We start from the raw sequence: 26,240 nt of genomic DNA on the forward strand, positions 1-26,240 counted from the left end.
CCCCACCAACCCCTGTGTCAGCCCAAACAGCAGAGAAAAAGGCCCAAACACATTAATGCAAATCCAAGGAGTTCGGTGCTTTTCCACACCACTCCCTCAGCTCTGCCTCTGCAATCATGAACCCAGCCGTGCCTGGCTGACAGCGCCTGGTGCTGTATTGCACCAATACAGATAGCACTGTGATAGATGTGGTTATGCCCCAGATAAAATAATACCCGTGCATCTGCTCCCTGGCTTATTCTTCCTTTTACATGATGTCAACTCAGTGCAATGGCTGGAGGTAAAGAATAATTTCCCTGCCACAACAGCCACGAGTGCAGTTCCTTCCAGCACACTTTTCCCCTCGGTGTGCCGGAGGGATGTATCGCGGCATTTCTCCCTGCACATCTCAGGGTGGCTGGGATGCTCCGGGATGGGGCAGCCTGAGCCTTCCCTGGGGGTTGTGAGGCCCCAGGTGTGTGGCGGGACGGGAAATTGGGCAGGTTTGATAAGATGCACCTGACCATAAGCCTTATCCCGCTTATAATCGCTCTGTCATCCACTTCCTTTCCTCCTTTTCTCCCTGCCCAACAAGGGATGCTCTCCCTGCTCTTCCTCCTTCCCTTCCCATCTTTCCCCCTTCCATCTCTCCCTCTCGCATCCCTCTTTCTCTCCCTGCATCGCCCGCGTAGCCCCCACTTTCGCTCTGCTTCCAGCTCCTCTCTCCCTATTGGCTGCGCCGCTGCCGGCATCCGCCGCTGATTGGAGAAAACGCCCGTCGGTCAGGGCGGGATGCCCCGCCCCGCGGCTGGCGCAGGGGAGCGCGGTGGCGGCCAGCTGCGGCCCCGGCAGCAGGTACCGGGGCAGGGATGGAGGGAGCGGGGTGGGCACGGTGGTGATGGGGGCTCCCCGGGCAGTCCCCCCCCCCCATACATAGCCACACACAGAGCGGGAGCTATCGGGTGGGACCGCACGTGTCTGCGGGAGCGGCGCGGCTGAGCCCCGAGGAAGCGGGGATGGGCGCGGATCATCCACCGCTCCCCGCCGGGGGATGGAAAACCTCGGCATGGGGTTAGCGGCGGTTCTGGTGGGGCTTGGGGCTGGGGGAGGCAGCGGTCCGGCGCCGGGGAGTGCAGGTTGTTTTGTGGGACCGGTGGTTTGGTGACCGGAGCCCGGGAAAAGCCTGTCCTGCGGCAAGGGAAGGGGTGGGGGGAAAGTCAGCGAAATCGCCCAAGTCACTGAGATTTTCCATTTGCGAGCTGCCTCCGGTGACGCTTCAAAACTGGTGGTGTTATCTTGTCACCGAAACTCGTTACAACTGATTCATTGTGGTTTGGTGATGGTTTTTTTTTCCTTTCCTTTTGTGAGAACCTTGCCTTTCTATGGGAAATTGAAAAGGTGCAAAGAAAAGGGAGAAAATGAGGAAAGCTGAGAAAATAGCTAAAGAAAAGCTAAGGAAATAATAATAATGATAAAGTAAAGCCGAGGAAATTAAGTGGCATGGTAAATTGGTCCTTATAGCAAGCAAAAAGTATGTTATTAATAAACAATTTGGTTTCAAGAGGATTGTAACAAAAGTTAGAGAAGGAAGTGGCAGGCAGCATGCTGAGCTGAAATTGGAGCACTTCCATCGCCTGACCTATATTACTTTATGAACCTATTTGTTCGGATGATACAAAGCAAAAGCCTTGCTATAATAAAAGCCTGGGTTTCAATTCTGAGAGCTCAAAAGGCACAAGTGGGCGTTAATCGCACGAGTTGTTGCATTACTGTTTCAGTGCTATTTTATAGGCTGTTTTGGTTTTATCAGGCAACACGCTACAAACACGGTGTTACTCCAGTCTGGCGCCTCCTCTTCTGATTTCTGGGCTCTTAGTTTCAATCGTGCCACTTGGTTGTAAAAATACCCTGAAATAGTATTTGAGGGGGGGAAAGAACACGGAAGAGATCTTTAGAGAAGCATGCCTTGGGTGGCTTTAAACACAAGAAGAATGAGAAAGGATGAAACGGCGGGGAGAGAGGGTTAGTCAAATAATGAAAGGGGAGGAGGGGGAAATAGTTATTTATATGCAAAGAGGTCTAGCTTGTGGAGTACCAGAAATGATCGGAAACTGAAGCAGCAGCATGAGGGACAGACCACAGCCACCTGCCCTGCCACTGCTAATGTACTGGGGTGTGAGGAGCGCATCCAGGCATGACAGCCTTTTCTGTAGCCCTGTGCAACAGCCACTCCTCTTGTATTGCCTTAATCCACCCTGCACGTGGGGCAAACCCATAAAGTGACCGTGGCAAAAGCATGATGTGAGACCCAGGGATGACAAATGAGACTGGAAGCAGCAGTTCCTGTAGGGGTTGGACATTCCTGGCCAGCGGAACCAGGAACCACTGAGCAAGTACTTACAAGAAATCTTTACAGAGCTCAGAGGTTTGTAGGTGAGGGGGAAATGGGATCAGCCACTAACAAAAGAAATATCCTTTGGCTTAGGGAGATCAGTATCCAGCTGCTCGGTGCCCCACAATTGCAAGCTCCTTGAGACAGCTTTAATCTTCTTGTGTGTGTCTTTGCAGCATGGAGCAGGCTGGTGGGGACCCTGCTCTCTGATCTGGGGCTTTGCACCCAGTAAACTAGCACAAAAGTGAATCATGGCTCTGCTTGATGCAGCTTATTTTGCTTAGTCCATCCCATCACTGAGCGCTGTTTCGCTTTCCTTTATTTTAACTGAGTGTATCAAGCACAGAAACCTGCATTTGCCTATGGGCTTGCTCACAGCCTACAGGTGAAGGTGCTCATATGTCAGATGACCAAATATTCTGCTTTACCATTTGGGTTTCTTGTCTTCTTCACCTGGTTCCTTGAGCTGCTGCCTGTAAATTGCTTATTCTGAGCCATTTGCATCTTGCAGGATCCCATTAAGGCAACAGTGACCGGTGGAAAAGCTTTGTAAGACTCTGCAGCCACTTAGCAGAGCTGAGGGACAGTTGATGGTGGCTTAGTGAGATGCTGACTATGATTTTGTGGGGGAGAGGCTCCCCCTTTGGATTTTTAGGCTTAATAAACAGAGATCACCACGTTATAGCAACCTGTTGGAGTTGTTAACTGTGCACAGGCTGTTTTGGGTTAAATACGTTGGTGTTTTGGTCTTGATTTCAATGGCAGGAATGTTCCCCAGCTACCTCAGCCCTCCCTAGCTGCGGGATCTGTAGGTGCAAGAGCTTCTCCCATCCTGGAGTCGCTCTCTTTTCCCTTTTCAAAACCAATCTATGGCAAACCCCCTCTGTGATATAATTCCTTTTGTTCCATCTTGCCCTTGAGTGACCTCCTGGCGTACCAGCAGTGATGCTGAACTGGAGGAGTTGAGAACAAAGAGTTTCTACAAACACTTTGTGGGAGAAATGCTCCGAGAGAGGTCAAGGACTTTGTCTGCTTTATGAATCCCAAACAAAAGCATTTCTCCTGCTTCAGTAGCTGTGATGAGGGACTGTAGACAAGTACTCAGGGCTGCTAACTTTAATAGATTTTGCGTCAGGCCTCTTGTTAGTACAGCAGAGAGCATGAGGTGAGGCAGTGAAGTGTTTACTATTAACAGAGCAATGTTATTCTAACCTTAAATCTCAATTCAGGCAGAAATACCCTAAGTCTGGGGTGTTACCATGTTGCTGCTGTCAAAAACGTCCTTCCACTTCGAGACTGTAAATGATCTTGAGCAATAGGAATACGGTGGTGGTAGGAAACACTCTTTATTCTTGTTTCCTTCATTCAGCAAGGTGCTGAGGCTTTCCAGCACTTTCTGGAATTCCCAGAGCAGTGAAGACATTAGTCCAGTTTTTTTTCTCTTGTTCTATTCTGCTCACATACATATAGTTACACTAAAACTGGGTTTGATTACTACTGATGGAGAAGGTGTATTGCTAAACAGCATTGATGATCTTCAGCCATCTGAGTTCTCAGAGCTCACATTGGTTCCATCAAGAAAGTGCTGACAAGCTTTGTACGACCATCACCCAGTGGTCTGAGGGGTTAGGGAGTTGGTTTCATGTTGGGAAAGCAAGGCCAAACACTTTGGGGTTCTTCCAAAAAATACTCTGACTTTGCAGTGTTCTGGCTGAAGAAAAAACAAGAAAAAGTACTTTTTGGCATTTTTATAGCTATGGCTTCATATTTGTGCATTGAAGTATTTGGGTGTGCTAGGAAATGGGAGTTTATTTTTCTAGATAGCATTAAGAGAGAAAAAAAAAACACATTTAGATTCTAGAGTTCTGATAAGTGATACCAGCCCATGACACAGAAATAAGAAGTCCCCAAAACACATGAAGGATCATGGGCCCTTTTGGATTTTCTTTTGGGTTTTCCCTCATAGCCTTTCCTTGGAAAATCGCATCAATCTTTTTTAGCTTACCAGAGCCCAAATAAACCAGGTTTGAAACCTGAGTTCAAGTTTTCTATTGTTTTAAAAGCCTCATAGCAAACAGAAGCTCAGCCCTTGTCCCAGAGCAGCTGCAAGGCTGCGCTACCTTGTCTTGCCTGGAAGTGCTTGCTTCCATGACCGATCTGATCCTGCACTGCTTCAGCTTAATCAGGGCAGATGCCATGGAGCTTTATGTTAGCATAAGAATTCCACCCCAAAAAGGGATTTCCTCACAGTGCTTTCAAAGCAACTTTATGGTTGTCTTAGTATTGCCAGAGTGGATTCAGTCTCACAGAGACTTTAGATCCTTAAAGCTGGGATGTGGGTCTTGGTTAAAACAGACTCAGCCCTTCTGGAGTCCTCCTATAACCCTGATGAACCCATGATACCTTTAGCATTGTATATTTTCCTCTTATTTAGTTCAAAACCTTGAAAAGAGTATTTTAAGTTGTTGAAGAAACTGAACTGAAAGGAGTGAGAAGTGGATTCCTCGCCTGTGGTACACTGGTTTTCTGTCTCCAGTATTCTTGTTTTAAAATAACTTAAAATATTGCCTTTTTTTCCCCAAGAGGCAATAAATAGGCTTCCTTGCTCATAGCCACAAACCAGCCAATCTTTATTCCTTTGAACTACCTCTCACTTTCTGCGAGCAAACCCCACTCGAATGTCTTCTGTGAGCAAACACAGCACGGGTAGGCTGCAATGGCAGGATCAGGCCCATCGTTCCTCAGGGAACACTGATCAAAACCCAGTCCTCTGTGACCTCGGTCAAGCTGGTGATCAAGCAGAAAGTTGTCCTGCTCTGTGTGTTTCTTATAGCACCTTCAGTGGGCTCTAGGATGTGAGCAGCTCCTTACCAAGGAAACTGAAACAGTTCCCAAGCCAGAAGTGGGAATGCCATGATGCTGCTATGTGGAAGCAGGAATACCTTGAAGGTAGTTTTCAGACTTCCAAGTAAATCTATCCTTCAACAGCCACTGTGATTCCTTGTGCAGGAGAAAAGGAAGGATGCAAAGCAGAAGCCATCTCCGCATTGTCCACAGTCAGCAAACCCCTCTGACTCCCAGCGCATGTTCTGGGTTGACAGTGGGAACACTGTATACCTGCTTATTCCTTTATCTCAGGAAGAAATGCCATTTGGCAACAGTTTGCTCCCTGGCAGTAAGAATGAGTTGCTGACCTGATCGAGCATTGTCAGATGGAGGGTGTTCCAGCCTAGGAAAGGGACAGTTTGCAAACCACGTGGTGCTCGCAGGGAGCTTACACGTATATTGATGTGTGTGTGTATGGGGTTGCTGTTTCATACTGAGCCGGGTTTCTTAGAGAGGCCTGGTAATGCAGAACAGTATTGCTCAGCATTTTTCCACTAGCATCTCTCAAAGGAATCAGTTGGAGTCTCAGAAGCCAAGATTTACCTACAAGCCCTCTCTATTAGACCTCATAGCAGCCTTCCAGTATCTGAAGGGGGCCTATAGGGATGCTGGGGAGGGACTCTTCATTAGGGATTGTAGTGATAGGACAAGGGGGAATGGGTTAAAACTTAAACAGGGGAAGTTTAGATTGGATCTAAGGATGAAATTCTTTCCTGTTAGGGTGGTGAGGCACTGGAATGGGTTGCCCAGGGAGGTTGTGAATGCTCCATCCCTGGCAGTGTTCAAGCCAGGTTGGACGAGGCCTTGGGTGATATGGTTTAGTGTGAGGTGTCCCTGCCCATGGCAGGGGGGTTGGAACTGGATGATCTTGAGGTCCTTTCCAACCCAAACTATTCTATGATTCTATTATGCAACAGGGATGTGCCCTATTCAAAGAAATCCCCAAATATACCACAGTGTGTCAAGATTTTTTGCTCAAATGCACAGTAACTGCAAGCTGACATTGAGTTTATTCTAAATGGATGAAATATGATGAAGTATGATACTTTTGTTTGACTCATCTTTGGAGGGCAGATGGGGAGTGCTTGGTGTCAGGAAGCTTGGAGGCTGCAAATGCCAAGTCGGGAGTCTTATAACCTGTGCACTGATCTTGTCCAAACTCCCTTGTTCCACTTGAGATTTGTGCTGAATGGGTTAATTGTGTGCCATCTGGCTTTGTGCTAGATCAAATATTGTTTGTGTTATGGCCTCAGCCAACATGAAGCCAGAATAAGCTCGGGGTAATATGTTTCACTAATCAAACAGAAATACGATTATGTACCTGTTCGTGCTCCAGGTCATACCTGCACTGAGGAGTGATTTAGCAGTACACAAGCTAGTGATTGTGGGGACATGGGAGAGGGCCGAGGGCTGGAGCACCTCGGCTATGGGGATGCGATGAGAGAGTTGGGGTGGCTCAGCCTGGAGAGGAGAAGGCTCTGGGGAGGCCTTAGAGCAGCTTCCAGTGCTTAAAGGGGTTGACAAGGAGGCTGGAGAGGGGCTTTGGACAAGGGCCTGTAGGGACAGGCCAAGGGGAATGGCTTTAACCTGCCAGAGGGGAGACTGAGATGAGCTCTTAGGCAGAAGCTCTTCCCTGTGAGGGTGCTGAGGCGCTGGCACAGGGTGCCCAGAGAAGCTGTGGCTGCCCCATCCCTGGCAGTGTTCAAGGCCAGGTTGGACACAGGGGCTTGGAGCAAGCTGCTCCAGTGGAAGGTGTCCCTGCCCATGGCAGGGAGTCAGAACAAGATGGTCTTTAAGATTCCTTCCAACCCAAACCATTCTATGATTCTATGGCATGAGGGTTGTAGACAACCTGAATAGGGTGATCTTGCCACAGGCAACAGAGAGACAATAGGAACATCTAACTCAAATTGGGCGTATAACTTTAAACACATAATTGAGAGAGACAAACCCCACTCTTAATGCTGTATGAATTCCTAGAGCAAATCACCTGAGCTGTAGACATCAGGGTTATTTAACTCTGTGTCTTGCATGCCATAGTAACTTCCTAGGTGCTAATCTGGGGTTAACCGAAACAGAACAGCTGGAGTTCTACTGTAGTTTGCAAAATGGCCCATTGCAAGCAGTGAGTTCATTTAAGTGCTGCCTGGGAGGCTGCGCTGTTCCTGTGCTTGGCAGGAATCTCAAGACTAATACCTAAGAGGATTAGAGAGCATCGCTGAATGTTAAACAAGATTCAGGCTAAGCGGTGTGCACCAGTGAGCTTGTGCTCCAGGGGCTGTTTGGGGAAGCTGCTACTTGCTGATCTGGAAAAGAGTGGGCTTGTGTGGAAAATACTCTTCCCTCAGCTGAACCTTTCCTGTCGTTTGCATGTGTCGTGCTCCCACTTGACGCAGTGTTTCCACCTGCCCATTTCATGTGCTCACTGAGGATGACAGGCATTGCAAAGGATGCTGATGATAGCTAAAAGCATAAGAGGATAAGAAACATGACTCTTTTAATGTGCTCCCTTCAGCTCTGTAGTCCCTGGGTTGAGAGGCGAATGGGTGAGCATCCAGCCCACTAGCACAGGGTTGAGCTAGAGAACTTGTCATGGAAAATAGTGATGCTGTAGTGATAGATCAAGGGGTAACGGGTTAAAACTTAAACAGGGAAAGTTTAGATTGGATCTAAGGAGGAAATTCTTTCCTGTGAGGGTGGTGAGGCACTGGAATGGGTTGCCCAGGGAGGTTGTGAATGCTCCATCCCTGGCAGTGTTCAAGGCCAGGTTGGACGAGGACTTGGGTGAGATGGTTTAGTGTGAGGTGTCCCTGCCCATAGCAGGGCGGTTGGAACTGGATGATTTTAAGGTCCTTTCCAACCCAAACTGTTCTATGATTCTATGAAAGCTGAGGCTAAAGACTGTCACTGGCTGGCAGAACAGTATGACCTTGTGATACGTGATTTTCCTTGGAAAGTCCACTTGTTACAGAGAAAAGGTGTTGGGCATCAATCTTGTCTCAGGAAAGAGTGAAGTACTGAGTAATTTGGATGTTGACCTCCAACCACCTTTGTTCACATGTAAAAGAGACAGCACAGAAGCCATGCCCCATGCCAGCTCTTTCCCTTGACAGCACTGCGTAGTGCCTCGCATGGGTTTCTTCCCATGCTGCAGCAGAAATCAGGGATTTAAGGTTTGTGTTTCTTCTTCAGATTTTGATCTGTGTGATCCATTTGAAAGGGAAAAGTCATTCAGTCCCCATGAAGAAATGGTTTTCCAACAGTGAGGGTTCATTTGAAACCCACTTCTAACAGCTCCCTGCTCGTGGCCCACAGCAGCACAGGCATGACAAGTGTTCTAAGGAAAAACAGTTGTGCAAATGGGCACATTTCTCCATGGTTTTTGAATGGCTGTCAGCAGAAAGGAGGGTAGTGGCCCAAGTTAGGGTATAAACAGTTTTGGTACCAAGCAAGATTGTGTGTTTCTGCTTTTGCTCTTATAATCAAGTGAAAAATAGATTCCCAATACCTGGCAAGAGTGTGATACATGTAGAGACCTCATTGAAAAGGCTGTTATCCAGTGGTGATGTAAGAGAATAGCCGGTGGAAAGGCTTTGCTACTCCAGCAGTGACTGTTGCCCTCTGTTTGAGGAGGATGCAGTAATTCTGTGTAGTATTAACACACCACCTCCAACAGAAGTGCCTTGTACTGTTTGTGCCATATCAATTTTTTTGTGGTCTGGCTTCCACAGTTTCATGCTATCATTTCCTCTGTTTGTTTTTGCTTTCATAGTGGTCAGACCAGGAGGATGACAAAGAGAAAGTTTCTGTAAACCATGGCAGATGTCAGTGTTATTCTATTACATTTATCCTGTGCTCTGTGCCCTTGCATTGTGTAACACAGGATGTTGCATTTTTTGCATCTTTATTGCTTCTATCTTTAGAAGCAGCACATAATCGTGTCTCACATTATTTGGGTTTTGCTCATTTTGTTTCATTTCTTATATTGTAAAGGATTTCCTTGAATTTGCATCTTCTGCATACAGCCAAAGAAGGGATAGCATAGGAACTAATGGGTAATCATTGGGAAAAGCTGACTAATGCCTCATGTAGAAACATTATCCTGAATATTGAACACCCTTAAATGACTTTAAAAGAATCCAAATGGTGGAAAACTGTGGCATGCTATGGGCAGAGCTAGCCCTTGGTAACATGCTGGTGGTGTGTCTGTGTTTGAAGAGCCATGGAGATGCCCAGCTCCATGGCCAGCATGAAAACCTTCTCATCATTGATCAAACTTGTGGGTAGGAAAAAGATATTGAAGCAAGAGTGACTTTAGGGAGAAGGAGTTAGTTACTATAGCATAAAAGAACCTTTTGTCTGCTTAATCTTTGCTATGGCAAAGTCTAGTGGCAGAGTTAAATCTGCTTTGTGCATTGGGACTGCAGGTTTTTAAAGATAGTCTAAGGCAGCTCCAGCCAGTTGTATTTGCACAGATAAGCTGGAACAAATAAGTAAGCTCAGAAAATCTGGCTAGATTTATCTTCAAAGCATTTTCAAGCAGTTAATTGAAAATTATCCAAGCCACCTTCCTGGTTTCTTGCATATTATTGCATTAATTCGCCAGTGAATGGAAAGTGCTTGGAAAAAACACAGAGGATTTGAGAGTGCTAAGCTCTGTTATTTGGAATTTATATACTTATAAATGTGCCCTTGCTCATGTGACAGTTTAAAGCCAGTTTCTGCTGCTCTCTTCCATGCATCAGACACTGGTGGAGCTAATCATGTGAAAGCAGTCTGCAATAGCGGGGTGGCCCAGTGTACTGCCATCTCCATCCTCTGCTGGGTACCTCCTCCCCTGCGCTCAAGCTGTCCTTGTAGCACTGATGGGGAGCACAGCATTGGTCAGCTGGCTGCTCTCTGGGTGTGTTTCTCATTCCTGAAGTGTTTCTATGTGTGCAGGCTGATGCTGTTCCTGTAGGAATTGCTTATGAGCGGATCTGGGCTGGTCCTGATGCTGTTCCTGGCAACAGCAGCATCCTCTGTATTGCTGAAGCACAAGGATGCTTTTTAAAAGCATGCAAAAAGATGCAAGGCTCATCCTTCGTGTGAGCTGGGTAAAGTTCTTCAGCTGCCAGGAAAACAATTCAGTCTTGCAGGTGAACAACCCCATCTTGCCATGCTTGCTTTAATCCCTTTTTAACTGAACCAGTGTCTTGAGTACAAACCCCCTTCACAGGACTAGGACATGGATTTATCTCACTTCTGGGAGGCTTCCCTGTTCCTAAAGCAGCGAGTGGATTACACTTGATCCATATGGCGTTTATCAGCCATGACAGAATTAGCACTGATAATCCTCTGAAGCCAGAATACCTGAGAAAAATTCAGTATGTGTTACCAAGAGAAATTAAATGTACAAACCCAGATGAAATTGTCTCTTTCTGCAGTGACGTGAGCTTGGTACTTGGATGCGGACTTTCCCAAAGCATGTACTTAGTAAGGTGAGGCTCACTCTCATGTCAAGGAGAGTAACTGAGACCAGAGCAGCCACTGAGCATCCCCTGGGGCTGCGCTTCCCTAGTTTGCAGTGCATTGTCTGATCATTTTAAATCTCCTGTCCCTGCTCCTTAGCAAATATCTCCATGTATGCCATAGCATTGAAGAAATGATTAAGCCTGGTCGTAAACCATAAACTGTGCTCAGCTATGGAAAGCACAACTTATGAATAAATGTTATTTACAATAATAAAAGTCAAAACCCATGGAGTGACAGGGAAGATTAACTATTATTAGGCATGCTTCAGCAAATGGGATTATTTTGCATGTCAGTAATGAGTTAATTTGGAGCATTAATTTAATCACGATCTTTGGCAGTGACACAGAATGTTTTTAATTGGTCCTGTGAGTTTTTAAACAATCACCTGATGAGAACCTTGCAAGTTTTACTATTGATTTAATGGTAAATATGAAGGTGGGTGGGGGAGTCTACAGATTTCACTGTGAAATACAAATCATATGCTTTCATTGCCCTGCTACTTCTGTCGTGTTGGCTTGGTGATGTTGGCAATCTGGAACCAGCTGCACAGCTGAAAAAAACGGAGTCAAAATCTTGCCGTCAGATGAGTAAATCTATAGCTGTGAGATAATAGATTTGGGACTGATTCAATGTAAGCAAGAAATCACCATCTGAGTCATTAAAACCAGAGATGAATGGGAAGCAATAAATGCATGGCTTAGATGAATAAGGATGATTAGAAAGTGCGTGAAGTTGGTTGGGTTTTTTTTTCCCTGAAGATCATATTTTGTCCTCTAAAGTGGCATATGGCTCCTATGAAGGCTGATATTCCCAGTGACTGTGTCGCTGCCAGTGTATAAATACTTCAAGGGATAAAAAGCAGCTTGGTAGACAGCACAGAGCAGGAACGGGCTTCCTGCCTGCAGCACCTGGGAACAAGTCGTTAGCCCAGTTCCATTGGGAGATGGCCAGGACGTGGGCTTTGGGGGCAGAGAGGCTTCTGTGTGTGGGGAAACATCTGCTGCTTGGAGGAAAGGCTGGTTGCTTGCTTGGATGTGTTTCGCACTGTGTTTGCTGCAGTAGGACTGAGGGTACCCATAGTTGAAGGGGAGGATGATGTGGTCACTTGAGTCCAGTGGCCCACACTCCTACTTCAAGAAAAAGACAACTTTAATAAGGACCTGTAATTTCTTTCCTGACTCGTGAAATACCAAAAAGTCAATATGTAATGTCAATATATATGTTCATGAAGTATCAAGGAGGTATCCCAGTGCTGGTGAAGAGGCAGTAGGAGTGTTTCCTCCAGCGTGAAGGTGAGCCAGTTTGGAAGCTCTTGCCTCCTGGTCACATCAGCTAACTAACAGAGATAGGCTTTTTCTATCAGCTGACATCAGTGACAGCAAAATCAGTCCTCAGCCAAGCACCCTTCTTTACAAGTGCAGCCAAACGTAACATCAGACTTGTGTTTGGTACGGGAAGCACACAGCTGAAGTCAGCTGGCTCCTGTGCAGGAGGCATGTTTGATTTACATGGACATGAACAGTTCCACCCCTTAGAGCCTGATCCAGTACCTCATAATCTCTTCTGACTTTAATAGAGTGCTAAAGAACTCTTATTTATTGTTTCCAATATTGCCCCCAAAGATGAGGAAACAGATTTAGAGCCGTAAGAGTCATAAGAACATTGGAGGGATGAAAAAGTGAGGTAATACAGCTTTGCATCCAAGACATTATCTTTTTGTGCGAACGTATTGCAACAGTCTGTCTCTGCAGCAAAACTTTAACACCTGCAGTTAGTTTTTGCTTTTACAATGGAAGTTTTCCTGTACTGTACTCAGTCAGCTAAAGTAGAAGTAGGGTGCTCCTGTTCCTGTGCCTGCAAGAACTGCTGGTACAGGGAAGCACATCAGTGCTCGTGCATGCTATTATCTACCAGGCAAATGTCAATATGTTTTTCCTCGTTCCCTGCTGATGAGGTTGATTCACACTTCAAGGGGAACACTTTTATAAGAGCTTTTTGAACAGACACTGGCACAGGGTGCCCAGAGAAGCTGTGGCTGCCCCATCCCTGGCAGTGTTCAAGGCCAGGTTGGACACAGGGGCTTGGAGCAAGCTGCTCTAGTGGAAGGTGTCCCTGCCCATGGCAGGGGGCTGGAACTGGATGAGCTTTAAGGTCCCTTCCAATCCAAACCATCCCATGATTCTGTGCAACTACTGGGAAATACAGGATGCTTTGAAGATGCTCTCTAATAGAACAGTTCTCGCCTAGCATTTGTTGCGTATGTAAGACCGGTATTCAAGAGGCAACCTTATTGTCATCATATATACATACATATGTATATATGGCATATATTCAGCCAAGGCATTTAAGGAAAATTACTCTTGGTTGCTGGCATGATCAGGTGCTGATGCACATGAACTGGTTGAAAGAAGGCAGTCTGCATTGGTAATTAGGTTAGAGTCAGCTGCCTCTGCCCTCCAGCTCACTCAGAAATGGCATGTAGTCTAATTAGTTATAGAAAGGATTTTACTGAATAGTTGTAAACGGATCTGAGGGCTTGGAATAAAATCAGTCTGACTGTGGAAACTTTTCAGGATAATTATAAACTATTATTGGCAGAGTGGGAAAGAGACCAGAGGACTTTTAACAGTGGGGAGCCTGTAGCTGTGCACTCTGGTCTCTGCGGGAAGAAGAAGGACAGAGGTGGTGAGGGTCTGGTGTCTAACCAGGGTCTCCTCTAAAGGAAGGGTAAGGGGCTCCAGTGGGCAGGGAGACTGCATTTAGAGGTGCTTTTCTTTATTGCTTTTGAATGTTTTGTTCTTTTCCGTAATGCTAATCGTGCCCTGACACCTGAGGTACTAACACACCCCATGGTGGGGGCACAAATCCAGCTGAACTGCATGGTGAAACCCTACTAATTTTATATCTATATATTTAAATACTATATATAATAATTATATATATAGAAAGGACAATATTTGAGGGGTTTGAACATGGTTTTGTATAAAGATGTGTAAAGTTTCTCTCTTCACAGATCAGAATGGTCTTGGCTCAGACCTTTTCCATCTCCCTACTGATGTGAGTGCCGAAAGCTGCATCTCTCAGCCAGGCAGGTCCTCAGCATCCTGGCCTCCAGCCCTGCCTCAACCTCCTGCTTGACTCTGTGTCCCCGTTCATGGCAATGCCTCAGAATTCAACTGGAGAAAATGGCTTTTGTTTCACTCAGACACTTGACTTGTCCCATTCACATCCTCCCCCTGGTGAGGCCAGCCGGGCCTGTGGCACCTCACTGAGCAATGGCACCGTGTCCTCTGGAGTGCCCAGCCCCTCCGACTCGTGTGCTGAACCCCTCTGCTCCACCACCCCTGGAGAGGAGGAGACCCAATTCCATGAAGGGATTAAATACGTGTCAACCGAAGGGGAGGAACTGGCATGCGGCTGGGGGGGGTTCACCCCGGGGTGCTTACAGCTCTTCAACACATCCAAAGGCGTCTTGTTCTTCCTCTGCGTGGCCTCCTTCCTGCAAGGCATGACAGTGAACGGCTTCATCAACACGGTCATCACCTCCATCGAGCGACGCTTCGACCTCCGCAGCTACCAGAGCGGTCTGATCGCCAGCTCCTATGACATCGCTGCATGCGTCTGCTTGACCTTCGTCAGCTATTTTGGGGGCAACGGCCACAAACCACGCTGGTTGGGCTGGGGCGTGCTGGTCATGGGCTTGGGCTCCCTGCTCTTCGCCTTGCCCCACTTCACCACGGGACCGTATGAGGCACGTTCGGCAGCGGAGGTGGGCATCTGCGGGGGGAACCAAAGCCTGCCCTGTGCCCAGGCTGCCTCCAGCCTCTCCAGCTACAGGTTCATGTTCATGCTGGGGCAGTTCCTGCATGGGATGGGAGCCACGCCGCTCTACACGCTTGGTGTCACCTATTTAGATGAAAACGTCAAGACTAACTACTCCCCTGTGTACATTGGTGAGTGGAGCTGCAGGGGCAGCTGGAACGCGTGGGATGGGTGGTGAGAGAGCTGGTTCAGCTGCCTTGGCACCGAACAGTGGGGAGCTCTCCTGGTCTTTTGTTCCCAATAACAGGCAAGGGGGGTAATCAGAGGGAAGTGGCAGCTGCTGGGGAGGTTCTGCTTAGTTACAGGCAGGAACTGTAAGTGCAATGGGGTATTTTCACTCCCTGCAGGTCAGGAGGTGCCTCCTGCTTCTGGCATGCAACCAGCTGGGGGAACCCTCCAGTGTGCATGGCATTAGTGTCTCTGGCAAATAATAGTGAGGCTGTATGTGATCTGTGCAGTGGGGCAGCACAGCAGGGGTGGTCGTTGGGCTGCTCACATGCTGCTGGTGCAATGCACAGCCAAGAGAAGAGGCTCAGCTCACTGCTCTGTATTGCTGATCACTTAGCAATTGCCAAATACTTACAGTCCTACCTAGTGAAATTGCTAAAAGAGATGACTTTTTAGCAATTTCAGGATTTAGCAGTGTCTGCCCATGCTGCTGTGTCAGAAGGCTGTGCAGGGAGAGAAGGAGATCAGAGAACCGTAGAATGGTTTGGGTTGGAAGGGACCTTAAAGCTCCTTCAGTCCCAACCCCTGCCATGGGCAGGGACCCCTTCCACTAGAGCAGCTTGCTCCAAGCCCCTGTGTCCAACCTGGCCTTGAACACTGCCAGGGATGGGGCAGCCACAGCTTCTCTGGGCAATCACAAGATCCTCAGTAAGTGGACGATCTTTCCATGGCAGCAAACCAAAAAGGGCCAGTGGTGCTGCATTTAGCACAGACATCTTGTATTGTCACTGAGGAGACCATGCTGCTGCCCATCATGCTGGCAGTCAGGATGTGGCAGCGGGATCAGCTACATTCCTGTTATATCCCATTGCACCAATTTTGCCTGCCCCATATTACGGGAATTCACACGCTGGATGCAAAAGTTTCCTTGGGACATAAGTGTGAGATGAGAACTTGTTAAAACTGCCTGGCTTTGTTTCTCAATGCCTTAGGAATAAGGCTGTAAGGCAGTCGAAGGCTGAGCATCCCGCACCCGGGAGGGAATGGGGCTGCTGCGATGGGACAGGGGATGCTGGGCACCGGCAGCATCCCTGGCTGAAAGGCTGCTGTTTGTCTCATGTGGCTTGTTTTCCCTTCCAGCTGTTTTCTACACTGCTGCAATCCTTGGGCCTGCAGCGGGTTATCTGGTAGGAGGAATGTTTCTAAATATTTATACTGAAATTGGCAGAGAGTAAGTTGTTAAAAAACAATCTTGTTCCTTTCCCTTTATACTGTGCTTCCTTTGGGGTAAAACGACAATAAGTACCTGGAGAAATGACCTGGTGGCTGGGTGGCAGTGTTCCCGTGGCGTTCAGCATTGTTTCTGCAGGGGGGCTGAGGCTGGATGGGTGGCTTGCATCAGTGCTGCTTCTGGAAGGGAACTGCTGGCAAGCCTGTCAGCTTCAATCCTTCCTCACGCTGCACTGCCTGTGCTAATGAGGCTGTGAGCAGCAGGTGAACTTCTTGAATGAGCTCCCTGATGAGGCAACACTACCAGCAGTGCTGCTCGTCCTCCTGGTCACCCAGCCAGGGAGCCAAGTCCCTCCTTGCTTCTTACTATCTGTAACTTAATCTTATTTCATTTACAGGCTCTTTGGCAAATGAATGGATTACAAATGGGGAGTGGGTTTCCTGGGGAAGGAATGGGTTATTTCTACCAGTTTCCTTGCAAAGGGTAGCTCTGGGGTGGCACAAGGATTGCAGCAACCCCCAAAGCCCAAATGCAATGGGGAGAGGTGAATGTGCAAGCCAGAGATTGAAGGAGAATTAAATGATGACATTTCCCAGGCTCATTCAGTGTTGTGCTCTCTGGTAAGGCAGGCAGGGCTGTGGTGTGGCAGGAAGGGTGGTGGATGTGGCATTGCTGGGGAAGAGGCCAGAGCTTGGTTTCCATCACTGATATCCACCCCCTCTGTCCCCCCATCCCCTGCCAGCTCCAGTGCATGGCACACCGGGCTGTCCTGCTCCGTTTCAGACCACCGCCTCTCTCCCTTGTGTCCTTTTGGCTTTGTTTCCTACAGAATTGACATCACCCCGGAGAACACGCTGTGGGTGGGGGCATGGTGGATCGGCTTCCTTGGGGCTGGAGCAGCCTCCCTCTTCATCTCTATCCCCATCCTGGGCTATCCCCACCGCCTCCCAGGTATGGAGCACCACCAGGGCTTGGGGGAATTGGGGCTGCATAGTGCTCATGCTCACCTTGGTGCTTGCAACCTGATGCACGTGTATAGGTGGGGATGCAAGGGTAGAGGTAGAGGAAGAGCTTCCAGTGTTTAAACAGTAATTCCTACATGGATTTCCATCCCCTGTGGCTTTCCAGCTGCCTCTTTCTCCATTCCTCCCTTGCAGCCATTGGCTGAGGGAGGATGTTGCATTGCATCTTCCTGCTGCAAACCCACCTCTTTGGCAGCATCTGCATCCCATGTCTCACATGCTTCTTGTTCTTTGCCTCTCATTTCCAGGATCCCAGCGCTATATTGTTATGAGGGTGTCAGAGGCTCATCAGCTAAAGGATGGGAGCCACAAAAAAGCATCGGATCCAGACTTTGGGAAAACAGTTAAAGATCTGCCTCGGTGAGAAAACCATCCCACACCTGAGGGTCAGGGAGCCCTATCCAGCAGTGATAGCTGCAGGCCCAAACTGAGCTCACTTTCTGTGACGCTAGCTGGAAGGTTTTGTCCATCTTCAAACCTAGTGCTGATGCTTCCTTGGTGAGGAGATTGTGAAGTGCCTGGTCCCATCAGTGGGTGGGAGCTCTTGGCAAATGAGCTGAACTAGAAATTGTGCTAGGGATCGCATGGGAGAGCAGGGGACAAGTGGCTGTTCCTGTCCATGTGAAGATCCACCTGCAGTCATATCACATAGAATAGTCAGGGTTGGAAAGGACCTTAAGAACATCCAGTTCCGAACCCCCTGTCATGGGCAGGGACACCTCACACTAAACCATCTCACCCAAGAATATGCAATGCACTATTTTGCCAAGGGTGGCTTGGTGCCAGTCTTTAGCTAAAAAGAGATGCACAGGTGTTGCTGCCTCCCTCCCTTCCCACAGCAGCATTATTTCTACCTGTTTGCTTGTGTTTGACCTCACTGGATGTTGTCCAACATCTCCTCCCTGTCCCCTCAGGACTTTTCTTCCTTTCTTCTACTTTTCTTCATGCTATATACATGGTTTGCCCTTTTAATGAGAAAAGAGAGAAAACAACTCCCTTACATTTCCATTCCTGATCCAGGGAACAAGATATTCTGCACTGTAGCCTTCAGTTCCCTTTTTCTTTTATTCTTAGATTCCTCCCCCCCCCTTTTGCCTTTGCATCTTCCAGCCACCCTTTATGTGTTACTACTTCTTATCTCTCCTGCAAAGCAGTGACACAGCAGCATTCTTATCCGCAGAGCCACTGCTTGGCTCTGCAGCGTGGGCAAGCATCCTTGTGCCAAAGGAGGTTTGGTAGGAAATGGTTTAAGGGGATCCTAGGTGGGAACAAACCAATGGCCAAAATAGAAAATGGTCTTTCCACCTGGGAACAATTGCTATGGATCTTTGAAATCTTTTATGATTTTTTTTGTTGTGTGTTGAGCTGTGTTTAAACAGATGCTGCTTGGGTTTAGCTGGTGGGCAAGCTGTGGATGTTGCAGAGCGATCTGGGTATCAATTCCTTTCGGAGCTTGCAGTCAATGAAGGGATTTTCCCCTTTGGTATTTCTCCCAGTCCTGTTCTTAGGTAGGAATTTGCATCCATGTGTGACGGCTGCCCCTTGCAAAGGCAAACACACTCGGTGTTGCCAAAGCCTGTGCTGCTGCCAGCAATTACTTGTGAGCTTTAGCTGCGGTATTTGCCTTTGTGCTGGCAGAGGAGGATGGAAGCAGGTGCTCGGGATGGGAGTGTTCAGCAGCAGTCGGTCTGTGTTGTGTCAATGCAACCGCTCACGTTGGCCTGAAATTCTTGGAGACTTCATAGGAAGTTTACCAGGGGTTAAGGCAGTTTTATGAAGAATATAACATTGACCAGATTTCAATACTGTTATTAAATGGCATTCTTGACTGGGAGCCATTTTCCGAGGTCATGGCTTACTCTCCACACGGAAATTAAACTCAAAAGCTGCATTTAAATAATGATAAGGTTATGACTAAAACCAACACAAACAGCATGGCAGAGAGGGATGAAATTCAATGGTTGAGGCTTTTCTTGTGTATCTGGAACAAAGCTCCCACTGTTTCTCAGTGCAGGCTGTCTGACAGCAGGTACAGAGTCAGTCCTTCTCTGGGTGCACCTTCTTTCACCCCTTGTTTGGGAAGAATAAATACTTAAAGGTGGGCAACTCATATCAAACAATTCACATCAGCCCAGACCTTAGTGTGGCTTTCATCTGAAAGCAAAAACCCAACAGACTTTCATGTTCCCTGGTTTTGATTAATAAAAGGGAAGTGCCTTAAAGGCTTGCTATTCTGGAAGCTTGCATTAAAGAGATCACATCTGTGCATGCAGCTCTTAGGGACACGTTGACCATGCTGGAAAACAAGGCTAAAGGACACTGTTGCTTTTGTTTTAGTAAGAGATTGGATGCTGCACACTTTCTCACAGTACAGACAGCAAGAGTCTCAAAGATAAGCAGAAATGCTGACAAACCAAAATACACTTCCATGCCATCAGGCCCTTTCTAAATGAGTGTAATGAATTGCTGTATTCACAACGCTGCCTAAGAGCAAGAACTTACAGGAATGCAGCCCATACAGCTTAATCCTCTGCCCTCAAGAGACTTCTGTCTTAATTCTTGGGTTGAAGAGCCCTGATGAAATAGCATTTTTCTTTCTCTGGTTCCATATTATTGCTTTTGAGAAATAACCCCTCCTGTGAATGCAGAGGGATTCAAGCATAAGACACATAGAGCTGTGCCAGGAAGAGGAGGCTTTGTCCTAGTGAGTTACAGGTTCGAGTCTGAGGGTCCCTCACTGGTCTGTCAAGCCTTGATCTTCACCGCAAGAATCTGGGGTCAGTATTTCCCTCATCCCTCTTAGATTAGGTGGCAGGATGAGGCTTTGATTTGTCCCATGGCTTTACGACAGCTCCATGCGACGTGAAGACAGGCTGGTGTACACTCCTCTGCGTGCTGCCCTCTGTTCCACTGGTGGTGGTGACAGTAGGAGTCATTTTGTGCAGGGAAAAGTCCCCATTTGCCTGCTCTAAAGCTCCATAAATATCTATTATTAATGAATCATTAGGATGTGATCATACTCTGTTACATCTGGGGTGTCCTGGGCATGCAAGTGTTTCTCAGAGGATGTGCCTCAGGTGATCCCAGCCTACTCAGCAGGTCTGTTACACAGGGAAAGAGTACCTCTATGTACCCATATCAGTCAAGACTTGCAGGATCAGATATTTAGAGATGGGGAGGCTCTCCTCTTGGCAATGCACAGCCTTCTGAAATCCCTTTGGCTGCAGAAACTGAGGACAGTCAAAACTATTTAAGAGTTAGGTGGTTTCTGGGTGTGTTTGAAGTTCTATTCATAGCAGTGAAAAGGTCTGTGTTGACTTTGGTAATGCTTTATATGCTGTAGCTCCTCACAACCACATCTTCTGTCTACAGATGGAATTACTTGAGTAAATCTTTACTCTTGGTGCTGAAGGGAGTTTCTCTGCATTTTCGTGCCTGCAAGTCTAACCTGTAGCCTTTGGCCAGCAGGCATGGTGGGGAACTCCTCTCTTTTTCTCTTGCAGTGTAAAAAGGAGAAGGCATTGTACTTCTTCTACATCAGCCACAGAGCTTCCAAACTTTTTCCTGCGAAGAGATTAAGCTTTGTGCTTCCAAATAAAGCACAAGCAAAAAGATCATTGCTGAAAAATAGTTTAGCAAATTAAGCTAATCCCAACAGCTAGATGATGGTTCCTATAAAGCGCCCTGTAATCAAGTGTAAGAATGGGTTGTATTTTGGTCTTTCAGCTTCTTTGCTCTTTTAGTGTAATGAAATTCTCTGCTTTTTGTGGGTAATGTTGCATGAATGTGATGCTGAGCCTCAGCACGTCTCCCAGTTGTACTACAGCTGGGTTTTCTCTGATTTCATATTTCCTCCAAATCAGTAGGTGATAAATAACTGTGTCTTTCAATGCAGCGAGCATCCCACAGCATCCCTGTCTGTCACTGCCATCAGTACGGAATAAGGGGTTTGTGCCCCTCTCAGAAATGGGATGTTTGGTGGTACTGGTCCAGGCTACACTTGGGGAAAGTTACGCAGCAGAACCTCAAGCTCGTTACAAAACACCCCCTGCAAAGCAATGGCAACCTTCTTAGTCCAGTCTGAGATAGTGAGAGGTAATTGAGACCATCCCATGTGCCCGAGGGCCTTTCTGCATCTTGGAGATGGAATTGCTGTGGGATCATCTTCCTGCATATAAATGACACATGGCAATTTTTCAGGCATATCTAGGGCACTCTACTAAATCCCAGTGGGTCAAAAATAAGATGTATTTGTTCAACAGATACATTAAATTTTTTAAAGTAAAACTGTGCTTACATGGAGTGAGGATTGTGTTCTGTTTTCCAGTGGGATATAAGGTGTTTTGGAGGTGTTTCTTCCATATAGAAAGGCTTGCTTGGTATTTCCCCTGAGCTGCAAAACATCCATGGTTAGCAGAGACTGTTATTCTCATGAGGACATGAGTAGCATGTGAGTATATGAGGATGTAATGCAGCTTTGTTCCCTGCTCTTGGTTGAGTGGGGAGTCCCAAGATAACTGCCATCAGGGGACTAATAAGCCTTGAAATGATGGAGATCTGGTGAATAGTAGTGTTCTTTCAGTTATTGCCTCATTTAGGAATGGAGACTTTCTCCATAAAGCACCAGCATCCTAGTGCAAGTGTATAGGGAGAGGTGGGAGTATCCTCAGCATCCTTCCTTGGCTGGTAGGACTTTAAGTAGAGAAATTCACTGCTCCTTCAAACTCCACCTTTGTGCTGTTTTCTTTCCTTTCAAAGAGGTGCAGCATGATAGGATGCTGCCGTATCTTGGGTGTAATCCTTCTGACTTGAAGATAGGGGACAGACCTGAAATCAAAACAAGCCACAGTGATTCAATTCCAGTATATTTTTCCTTCCCAGATCAGTGCTGCTGCTTCTGAAGAACCCCACCTTCATCTTCCTCTGCTTAGCAGGAGCAACTGAAGCCACCCTCATTGCTGGGATGTCCACATTTGGACCCAAGTTCCTGGAGTCTCAGTTTAGTTTAAGTGCCTCTGAAGCTGCTACCTTTTTCGGTGAGGAAACCGCTTTTTGCACTGCTTTCCCATTTTGCCAACAAATACAAGAGCACTGTAGCTCATGTAGAATGGGGGCAAACACACTTTGCAGTTCATTTATAGGGCAGCTATCATCTTCAGCTATTAGATAGGATCATTTCCCATCAGCACATCTGTACCAAGTGCATTTTCAAAGCTATATCTACTGACATCAGGAAGAAATGTGTTGTTTCTGTAGCCATCTGTTACCCTCTAGAGGAAAGCAAAATAATTGTAGTCTGCTCCTTCTAGTGCATTACCAGGACATATTAACTAGATGTTTCCTCTAACGAGGGGTGTTGGAATTGGGGCACGTATTTTGTCAGCATCCTGCAAATAGGAAGATCCTCGGTTTCTGGATCATGGACTGAGGAACTGGTGCCCAACAAGCATCAATACTTAATGATGTGCTTCTCAGAGACTCTGTTTTAGGATCTCTGGGTAGGAAAAGCTGCCTTACCAGGCTCGTGCCACATTACCTGAGCTGTTACAGAGGACCACGTACTGTAGCAAAGCCCACTGAGCTCCCACCAAAAGCCCCACAGCATCGAAGGGGTTATCCTCATGCAGACACACTGCAGTTGATATATTCAGACTTGAAGACTCCTTGCTGACGTTTCCAAACTTAACTTGTGTGGGGTTTTTTCCCCCTTTTTCCAGGTTATCTGGTTGTGCCAGCCGGAGGGGGAGGCACATTCCTGGGAGGATTCCTTGTGAATAAGTTCAAACTCCGCTGTTCAGGAATCATCAAGTTGTGTTTACTTTGCACGGTGTCAAGTCTCCTGGCTATATTCATTTTCTTTATTCACTGCCCGAACATGCCAATGGCAGGAATAACCCAGACGTACGAGGGAAGGTAATAACAGCCCTCCCCTCTGCCTTGTGCTGCGTGGCCAGAACGGAAGGGTAATTCCAAAGACACGGTGCTGGTGGTAGTCATGTGTGAATGTGTTGATGGAAGGGGATGCCCAGTCAGTCTTACAGGCAGATACTAAGGGTGAGATGCAGAATACAGATGTCCCAATTTTTGCATCTAGTAGGAGTTCATGGAAGAGGCTCCCTCTTTAGTGAGGGAGGGGATGAGAGCAGTGCTACAGTGTGAGATACTTTACTCCTCAGTTGCTGTCACAGGGCCCTCAATGTCTATCCAATGGGATAGGCAGGAACAAAAGTGGGAATCTCCTCTCTGAACAGAGCTGGTCACTTAAACTCCTTTCGTAGCTGTGGGAAAGAGACAACTGGAGGGCATGATTCCTGTTCATGGGTAAAATCAGGTTAGATTTAACCCTTCCTGTGCCTGGCTTTATGCTACTTGGGGATCCAATGCGTCTTCTACTGTCCATTCTTCTTCTCTTGCTCTACCTATTTTGTCCTGGGAAATGTTCGGTGTCTTCCCACTGACTGCTCCTCTATTTCCTTTAGTGCTTTGCCCAATGGCCACCTAAACCTGACAGCAACCTGCAATGCTGACTGTGGCTGTCTAGAGGAGACCTACAGCCCTGTCTGTGGGAGCGATGACATTATGTATTACTCTCCCTGCCATGCTGGGTGCAAAGAAGTGTCCAAAAACCTCAGGAATGGCAAGAAGGTATGTGTGAAAGCACTGTGTCTTAACAGGGTGGTGGCACATCATCTTCGAGTGATTTGGTTGGCTCTGCAGAAGTGGGAGAGTTAATTTCTCTTATTAAATAACTGTTTCCCAGGTCTATCATGAGTGTAGCTGCATTGACAAAACCCTCCTGCCCAGCCCTGGAGATGCAGAGGCAGGGAAATGTGCCTCCTCTTGTGCAAAAAGGCCCCTGCTGCTGCTGTTCATGTTCATGGTGATCCTCTTCACCTTCCTGAGCAGCATTCCTGCCCTGACAGCCACTCTGCGGTAAGCACAGGGTCACCACATCCTCTGCCAACACTGTAAGAAGCCCCAGTATCTACCTCTGCTTATTCATGGGGCAGATGTGATGGGAACCATCTTGTTACTGTCAGTCTAGAGGCATCAGGACTAATTCACTTCCATGTCTAGCTGGAAGATCAAACTGGTGGCTCTATTCTGTGACATGGGACACATACATCTGTCCCAGTTTACAGCAGTGCTGGGGGGACACCGTGCTGGGGTAAACCTCTATCTCCAGAGGGGATGGAGGTACCAAGAGTGCTGGATCCTAGTGCCTGATGCCACAGGGAGGTACCATACAGCCTGGCAGCATTCTTAAACAGTCTCCTTTTGTTCCCCAGGTGTGTCTCTGACAGGCAAAGATCATTTGCACTTGGGATCCAGTGGATCGTAGTACGAACGCTAGGTATGGAACAGAGTGAATTTGTGCATCAGGGTGGTTTGTTGGCTTTGTGGACCGTGTGCCAAGCTGTTATCTAAAAATAAAAACCCATTGGGTTGGAAAAAAAGGGTTGGGATGTGCACTGTCGAAAGGAGGATGCTTCCTCTTGTTTGCTGTCGTTCAGGAAAACCTCATTCCCTTTGCATGTGGTTTGCAAACTGAATGAAGGGCTCTGTAACATGCCACAGATGGGGTAGAGGAGCAATGTTCTGCAAGGTATCCTTACTTTCGGATAAAAGGAGCAGAGGCACTGAAGCTCCTGTGTTGTCTTTTGGCTCTTGTGTGACACGGAGGTCAGGACTGTCCCACTGGACTCTCGGGTCTTGAAACTCAGCATGTTTTGGATACCTTATGGCTCTAGACGTTGCAGGATGAGTTTGCTTGATCACAGTAGCAGCAGAGCCTGATGTTTTTCTGCGAGCACTTTTCGTCTTGCCAGGCTGGTGTGTTGGTGCTGCCCAATCTGAAGATCCGCTCTCTCTTCCCACAGGAGGCATCCCTGGCCCCATTGCCTTTGGGTCCATGATCGATAAATCCTGCCTGCTCTGGCAGGACCAGTGTGGTGAGCAAGGGTCTTGCTACGTTTACCAGAACTCAGCCATGAGCCGATACACCCTCATCGCTGGACTGGTCTACAAGGTGATGCTGCCTGTTAGCTTCCCTTTCTGGAAGGTCTCTAGGAGGTATCTGGGCCCTGATATCTCAATTGCTCTGGGAGAGGATTTGACAAAACTGGGTTGTCCTGATCTTTTCCCCTTCACACAAGAAATGTCCTCTGGGAAGGCAAAAGCTCTGTTTGCTTCTCAACAGGTAATTGTGCTCCAGGCAGCATCATTCTCTCAAATTCCCATTACTTTCTAGGCTTACAGCTTCCGTTGCACCATATGAAATATGTCCTCTTCTCACAACAGTTACCAAAGTGATTTTTGCTAGAAATGGAGTAAAATATATAACTGCAGCGTGTTAGGGAGAGTGAGGGATGGTGCTGTGGGCAGGCTGTAAATAACCATTCCCCGATCACTGCTAGAAAACGAGAGCTTAGCTCTGTGTTCCTTGTTTATTAGCTGAAACCCATTATTTTAACTGCTCCCAAACAAGCACTTGCCCTAGGTAGCAGTGTTAGCAGTTGCTGTGATAAAGAGGCTTTCAAAAGCCTTCTGCAAATGGCTCAGGCGGTGTTGGTACATGCAGCACTGTGCCTCGGGTGTCTGTGTGAGGCAGAACTGCTTCCCAAATTCTCACTGTCCCATTGCTATGGGGCTGGCTACATTCTGTTTTCACCCCCTCTGGCTCTGTGTGCTGTTCTGCTGATGTTGAGCATCATCTCCTCCGCAAAGCCTGGTCAGCAAATCTAATTGCAAATGAGGTTTAGGCACCTGGGCTGATGGGGAGCAGAGAGTAACGGGGTGTCTTCATGCTGCAGGTGCTTGGGACAACCTTCTTCCTAGTCGCCTGTTTACTCTACAAACCTCCCCAACCAGAGTCAGCTCCAGGCAGCTCGGATGCATCTGAACATGGGAACCACCAGGAGCACAAACCCTCGCTGCCGGCTGGAGAGGATATATAGCACTGTACACATGCAAGTGACTTTCTCAGACTCGGAAGTACAATGAGAAGGATGCTATGCTGTCCCTAGGGGGGTTTAAATAGTAATCTTATCACTTTTTTTTTAGCTCAAGATAAATAATTTAATCAACCACTGGTGTGCTTGCTATTTTCTTAACAGCAGAAGCACATTTAAAGCTGTGCGCTGATGCCATATGCAGTTATTTAATTTTATTTAAATCAAGGGCTACCGTAGCTTTATTTTATGTCTGTGACAAGCCAGGACCACAT

General features: G+C 47.3%; 1 protein-coding gene across 1 annotated transcript; it reads left to right on the top strand.

The window, feature by feature from the left end:
- Window positions 1-13,378: 13,378 nt before the first annotated feature.
- SLCO4A1 (solute carrier organic anion transporter family member 4A1) lies at window positions 13,379-26,004 on the top strand. The gene is made up of 12 exons (XM_057400867.1): window positions 13,379-13,498; window positions 13,785-14,724; window positions 15,902-15,992; window positions 16,822-16,943; window positions 17,263-17,374; window positions 21,896-22,050; window positions 22,732-22,927; window positions 23,494-23,659; window positions 23,775-23,947; window positions 24,304-24,368; window positions 24,895-25,043; window positions 25,828-26,004. Exons 2-12 carry the CDS (start codon window positions 13,926-13,928, stop codon window positions 25,969-25,971), a joined length of 2,172 nt encoding a protein of 723 aa, XP_057256850.1. The 5' UTR covers window positions 13,379-13,498; window positions 13,785-13,925; the 3' UTR covers window positions 25,972-26,004.
- Window positions 26,005-26,240: the final 236 nt, after the last annotated feature.

Source organism: Pezoporus wallicus, unplaced genomic scaffold, assembly GCF_028554395.1.
Source record: "Pezoporus wallicus isolate ANWC-B61680 ecotype Strahan unplaced genomic scaffold, APGP_CSIRO_Pwel_v1 contig_11133, whole genome shotgun sequence".
NCBI lineage: Eukaryota > Metazoa > Chordata > Aves > Psittaciformes > Psittacidae > Pezoporus > Pezoporus wallicus.

Bases quoted from the DNA above. Each gene is read 5' to 3' on its own strand.
- SLCO4A1 (XM_057400867.1), top strand. From the start codon at position 13,926: ATGGCAATGCCTCAGAATTCAACTGGAGAAAATGGCTTTTGTTTCACT. The intron at 15,993-16,821 runs GTAAGTTGTTAA...TGTTTCCTACAG, and splicing joins TATACTGAAATTGGCAGAGA to AATTGACATCACCCCGGAGA. The intron at 17,375-21,895 runs GTGAGAAAACCA...TTTCCTTCCCAG, and splicing joins ACAGTTAAAGATCTGCCTCG to ATCAGTGCTGCTGCTTCTGA.